General features: G+C 37.5%; 1 protein-coding gene across 1 annotated transcript; it reads right to left on the reverse strand.

Annotated features, from left to right (window-relative positions):
- Nucleotides 1-3,208: 3,208 nt before the first annotated feature.
- LOC101741043 (sodium/potassium-transporting ATPase subunit alpha-4) lies at nucleotides 3,209-7,032 on the reverse strand. Its single transcript, XM_021347954.3, has one exon. It carries the CDS (start codon nucleotides 6,874-6,876, stop codon nucleotides 3,826-3,828), a length of 3,051 nt encoding a protein of 1,016 aa, XP_021203629.2. The 5' UTR covers nucleotides 6,877-7,032; the 3' UTR covers nucleotides 3,209-3,825.
- Between the last annotated feature and the right edge of the window lie 22 nt (nucleotides 7,033-7,054).

Consider the following 7,054-nt stretch of genomic DNA (forward strand, 5'->3'; position numbering starts at 1 on the left):
GCGAATAAATTGTAAAAGGGTTAGAAATTGACCTATCTATTCTATCTATCTATCTATTCATAAGTTAAAATGGGCTAGAAGGTTATTTGCCTCCGGAGACATTGCAAATTGTTGATCTTCTAGAATTTAATATCATTTTTAAGAAAATAACGTTTCGCCCTTTCTTTAACTGAAATCGTAACGCCCCCAGTTTCTCTCTATATTAGTATAAAAGAGAAAATAGATTTAGAAGATATTGTAGATAATAAAAACCGTGTTTATGACGACAGTCGTCCGTGACCACGAAACCTGTATAGGATTTGAAACGTCGGAAAAAATATAATGACAAATAAAAAAGCGAAATCAAACCGAAGACATTAAATATTACTCTTTGTATGTGAATGTCTAATTACTATGATATAATCCATGACAGTTGGCAATATGATTTCAAATGATACGCGATATTTCTAAATGCATAAAATAAATTAGACCATATTCCCATAACGGTTATCGATTTTAACAACTTTGTATGTTGGTTTAGAAAGGCGTTTCTTGAATAGGTGTTGAATGGTGTCAAATTTATTAAAACCGATCGATATAAATGGAAAATAATACTGACATCGAAGTAATCATTTGACTGTCGACTATAATGGCTATTATAACCTTACGATGGTTAAAGTTTTAACAAATAGGTATTTACAATTCAGCGGGACGCTTTCCTTTTTTGGTTGTATGAGCGTTACTTAGGAGATTTAAAAAAAAATAGGTTATGAGTTGTACATTCGTTATAAATAAATAGGAGAGTAAAAATGCTATGTTGCATTATACATTACAAGAATACTATTATACATTTAAGACACAGGTATTTTCAATATATTTGTTTACCCATAGGACCCGTCGTTTGGGGATTTTAAGAAATACTCCGGAAAGTAGCGGTTGGTCGATTTTTAGGCTGTTATACTGTTATTTAAATTACTGATGGTAGTGATAAATTATAATAAAATTCCTACTTAGGCTAGCTAAAAACTTGCTGTATTAGATTTTTTGAAAAATCTTTTAAAAAACCATTGTGAATGTTGCCAAGATTTATAATAAATTAATAACAAGTGAAAATAGAAACTACGATATAAATTAAATTTATAGCAAAAATCGCACAACACTAGTTAGGTATATACTATAAGTCATTGATTTCTAAGTAATAATCCAGTCTGTATTTGAACGAATGTACTTGACATACACAATTGCTCTAATTATTTCGTACTGTGATAAATTCGTTCATTTTATATACATAATAATATGTTCAACAATTTGTTGACATGTTGCAATTAATATATTTATGTTGCTCTAAGCATTATGACGTGTATATGAACATGTATACGTCGTATATATGTATTGTATATTAATTTATTAATTAACCTTGCTTTCATGAAACTTTAATTTTTAAGTTATACATTTTTTTATATTTACCTTCGCGTACAGAGAACTAATTGATTAATAATACGAGTTCGCGCATAAAAGATTTTATTTTTAAATGTACATACTTACCAAAATTTTAACGTGATGTTAAAACTATCTACTTTCCAACAAATTACCTCTAGTATAGCCGACACTAAAATACATCAAGCTATTTTACTGATCTGTGCCTTTATTGATATCGCTGTAGTGAAAACCGATCCAAATCATATTAGTAATAGTAATAAAATTATCAACCAAAAAAATGTCAGTAACGCCAATACTTTTCGATAAGCAAACGCGCGCTCCTACTAACAGACGGAAGTCGAAACGAGAACTAGCCTAAAGTAAATTGAAAACAATAATCAGTTACATTGTAAATACGTTTTAAAGGACTGAGTCGGTGCGCCGAGGGTCGCGGGTTTGATTCCTACATCGGACAAACATTTTGTGATGGACAGGTTTGTTTGCTCTTTGTCTGGATGTTTATTATATATGAAAGTATATATTTAAACGTATATAAGTATGTTTATCAGTCTCTGGTACCCCTAACACAGGGAATCCTAAAATGGGACCCTAGACCATGCGTGATTTGTTTCAAATTATTGAAATATTATTAAATTAAAAGTTCATAATTTCCCGCGCTCTCCGCGGTTTATGTTTTACGGGATTTAGTCAGTTTTTTGTGCGCAATTGTCTTCCTTTTTAAGAATAATTCCACAAACCCTGTATAAAATAATAATAAATGAATGAAATAAACACTAGTAGTTCAATTGAAATACTGATTTTCACTTTGAGTTGTCTACAAATAAGGCCGTCAGCAGAAAATTGGCTTAACACACAATTTGTCATATTCATGCTTATGTCATATACATTATTTAAAACATAATAAATTTTGATGCAAAACGGGCCTATACCTCGTTTCAACCATAGTTAACAGATGGCTTTGTAAACATTTTATTTCGCGCGCATTGTTTTTGCCTGCGATGCAGTGTAAAAGTAAATTCAAGCCTCGTTATCTCCATACTAACAATGGTAAGCTTATGCCACTTTTGCGCTGACGACCTCAAATATGGTTTACGAAATGCACTCAATCGAATTGCTTTTCGATTCGAACACCGCCTAGCTCCCTCCGTACAGCCGCCGGCTTGCAACACACTATCTCCATATCCTATGCACCTGAGTTAATTCCACGTAATGTGGGTCACACACGACCGGACCTAATATTCGAGTAAATACATGTGCAGGCTTGTTTTAAAATTCATATTGGCCGCGCCCTAATGCGCTTACAATTCGTAAGCTACGTGTCGCCATTGAAGCAAGGACTTGTTGCGTTAGAACTAATCCACTATGCGAATTCAACGTCTGGGGTCCGTTTTATTAGAATACACGCGGTCTGTGTTCACCTGAAATAATTTTTTAAATCATCCCACGCATTTAAGTTAGAATCTTAATCTGATTTATTCGAATTCAATTAACTCTCTTTTTTATTGCTTAAATTGGTGGACGAGCTCACAGCCTACCTGGTGTTAAGTAGTTACTGGAGCCCATAGACATCTACGACGTAAATGCGCCACCCACCTTGAGATATAAGTTCTAAGGTCTTAGTATAGTTACAATGGCTGCCCCACCCTTCAAACCTAAACGCATTACTGCTTCACGGCAGAAATAGGCAGGGTGGTGGTACCTACCCGTGCAGACTCACAAGAGGTCCTATCACCAGTAAGTTTCTATTATTGTATTAATACAATTGGGATCCATTAATAATAAAGTAAGGTACTTGACAAAATATTTATTTGTAATATATTATGCTGATTTATAATGTGCTGGTATCCAATAAAAAAAAGTGAAAAAATTAAATCAGTTTTAAAAATTAGGCAATAGTGACATAATAACTTACATGGCATGATTAATTAATTATACACAATAATCAGAGCAATGACACGTAGTCACCTGGCTCCTAAGTATCTGTGTATCAGAACGTGATTTATAAATTTTATACCTTTAAATATAATGATGAATATAATATATCACAGACCTAGACAGACCTATGTACGTCATATGAAGGTTTGCCCGAAGCGAGTACCTTACCCACGATCCTTGGCCCAGCAGTGACGGGTTCTCACCATTGCGTCATTGGATCAGTTAAGCTCGTGCTACTGACACTGGGCAAAAATGCGTTCTGGTCTGGACGCTTGTCACGACGCTTGCAACTCGTAAGCTTTTTACTGGTTTGCCCAATTAATTTAACAACTTTTAAGACATTCATATATTTATAAGTAAATTATACGTTGTCATTCTCAAGACACAAATCACACATTCGACTTCGGGTATTTTAAGTTGTTGTTTTTGTTTTGAACGCTTTTCTTCTTCCTATTTACACTTAAAAACCCTTCAGTAATACGTTTCTTTTTCAAGCCACTTGGAAATATTATTCCTAATTAAATACCTCCTAATCTCGTCCGCAATTATCATAAGCGCCATGAACGGTACCGCAAGGAAAAATAAATACCAATCGATGGGCTCCGTGCCGAAAATTTCGTTGCACAATGGCAAATAAGTGACAGTCACTGCTGCAAATATATCAATAACTATACTAGCATTCAAAACTTGGTTCTTCATGCCTTTTTTGAAGAGCGAAATCCGCCTCGTCTTACATATTAAAACGTCAGATATTTGGGTTAAGCAAATAGCCACAAAGTAGGCTGTCTGCGCTTTCCTTTCGATTCGTTTTCGCTCCGAATAAAAATATAACCGTCCAATTGAATCTCTGATTACTTTAGTATCAGATTCCCAATCATCACGCACGAACAATAAACTAGACGGAAAGAATCCTTCTCTGGCGAAAACTACAAAGTACGCATACATTCCAGCGAAAAATTGAATTAATCCTATTTGGAAATAGGCCATGAAAAGGAGAACTTTGTTAACGAGATGATCGGTCTGTTTTCTGGGAGGGATCGACATGATGTCCTCTTCGGAATCCTCGTAGGCCAAACTCATGGCTGGTAACAAGTCGGTTCCAACGTTGATTACCAAAATCAACATCAACGTTAACGGTAAAGGCATTCCGACACAAGCGTACATAACGAAAGGCAGCATTTCAGGAGTGTTCGAGGTAAGCGTATACGCTATAGTTTTCTTCAAATTATCGAAAATGCGTCTTCCTTCTTGCACTCCTAACACAATAGACGAAAAATTATCGTCCAATAAGATCATGTCTGCAGCTTGCTTTGATACCTCTGTACCGTTGATGCCCATAGCTATTCCAATATCAGCTTTCTTTAATGCAGGAGAATCGTTCACGCCGTCTCCAGTGACGGCCACGATATACTTCAAAGACTGATAAGTCTCCACAATGAATAGCTTCTGCTGCGGACTGGTTCTTGCGAATGTTATTTCCTCGTACTTAGCTAGCGCTGACTTCAATTCGTTGACGGACATTTTACGCAGCTCGTCGCCTGTAATCACGGCCGCTTTGAACTGGTTTTTTATGTGCGATGGAACATCGGACAGTTCAATGTGATGCTCAAAGGCATAATCGTAGACAGTGGGCTGTGTTATGGTACCGCACTGACGAGAAATAGCCAATGCCGTTACAGGATGATCACCGGTTATCATGATCACTTTGATACCTGCTTGTCTACACATCGATATGCTTTTCGCTATATCCTTCCTAGGGGGGTCAATCATCGATATACATCCAAGAAAGTGTAAATTTTCAATGGGAAAATTAAGTTGATGCGTGTCAAATTGGTATCCAAGAGGATAATCAGTTGTCGGTAGTTTCAAATCGCAATACCCAATAACGCGTTCGCCCATATTCGCCAATTTGACAAAGTATGCTTTCAGTTCTTTGATCGTTTGTGTAGTCAACGGCTGCTCTCCTTCGTCGGTGTGCACAGTTGTGCAATAATCTAGTACAATTTCGGGAGCACCCTTCATTGTCAAATAGTAGCTTTGAGAGGCTTGCATTCGATGGATCGTGACTTGGTATTTGTATGCTGAACTAAAAGGAATCTCCGCCTCCTTAGGGTTATCTTCGCGCGTCAACGTCGCTGAACGATGCAGTTCCATGTAACGCAATATCGCAGATTCCGAAGCGTCACCATAAATCTTTCTCTTTGCAATTGGAGCGTCGTAGTAGTCAAATCCAAAAAACGCCTTAAGGTTTAGGGAAGCTGCCAAACACAACGCACTGTATGTAGATTGAGATACGTGACTAAAATCGTCGCTGTCGTAAATCTTAAAATTACAGAACAAATGAGAAACCTTCATTTGGTTTTCAGTCAAAGTACCGGTTTTGTCCGAGCAAATACACGATGTGGAGCCCAATGTTTCCACAGCGTGCAAGCTTTTGGCCAAACAGTTTTTCTTTTGTAGCTGGTTGGCCGACAAAGTCATGCACACTGTCAATGTTACTATCAGGCCTTCTGGTACGTTGGCAAGTATAATTCCTAACATGTATTGAATAGCTGATATCCAACGGTGTTGCGTAAAAAACACCATCGCAAAAAATATTATACCAAAGACAAACGCAACTCCGCAGATGAGTTTGATAAAATGTGTTATCTCTTTAGCGATCGGTGTCTCTTCTTTTTTCAATCCGGTCACAAGTCCTGCTATTTTACCTATTTGAGTCATTTCCCCGGTAGCGATAACAACGCCTCTTGCTACACCATCTGTTATGGGGCATCCAAAATACGCCATATTTTTAGACTCCAACGGATTAGTATGCGTACACTCCGGTTTATGCTTGACCGGTTCAGATTCTCCGGTCAACGAAGACATGTCCGTTTTGAAATTAGTACACGTGAGAATACGGACATCCGCAGGAACTATTTCGCCACTCATCATTTCAACGATATCCCCTATTACAACATCACTATTCGGTACGACTTTCTTGACACCATCACGAATAACCATTGCATTCGGCGGAACGAGTTTCTCAAAGCCGCTCATTACTGCCATGTTTTTAGCTTCCTGATAGAAACCGAAAATACCGGTACCGACGACCGTTGCAACGATTACGAAACCCAAATAAAGATATTCATTTTCGTAACGACCCTTGGTCCTGCCGTGCTCCAATTCTGCAGCGAAGAAGAAAGACACGAAATTGAGCAACGCGCCCATCCAAAGCACGCACTGGAACCATCCGAAGAGGTTATGACGGAATAGTTTCCAGTAGCTCGTTCCGCTGAGCTCTTTGAGGGCATTAGGCCCGTATAAATCCAGTAATTCTTTAGCGAAGATGTCACTGAGACCGCTGGCAATATTTGTACGGTAGACAACTTCGAGCTGCGAAGGCGTAAGGAAGTGATCACCGGTGTGGGTCTCTTCTTTGAGAAAGTTTAAAGTTGAGGTTTCGGCTGCGCCATGAACCACGCTTGTCCGACGAGCGTTTACTAGAGACGCGCTGGACATTCTCGGAGGCGCGGAGGGCATTTTAAAATTTGTCTATAAATATTGAAAAGATTTTTATTTTATCGTTAATGTAATGTTTAGATGTAATCTTCGTCAAAGCACATCAGAACAAGTATTTTTCTAAACTAATCCATTCACTTTGCCTTTCCGATAATTCATTCTGATCACTGAAATAACATGACATTTCTAATTTTTTTAT

The sequence above is a fragment of the Bombyx mori genome, chromosome 17, assembly GCF_030269925.1.
Source record: "Bombyx mori chromosome 17, ASM3026992v2".
NCBI classification, from domain to species: Eukaryota; Metazoa; Arthropoda; class Insecta; order Lepidoptera; family Bombycidae; genus Bombyx; species Bombyx mori.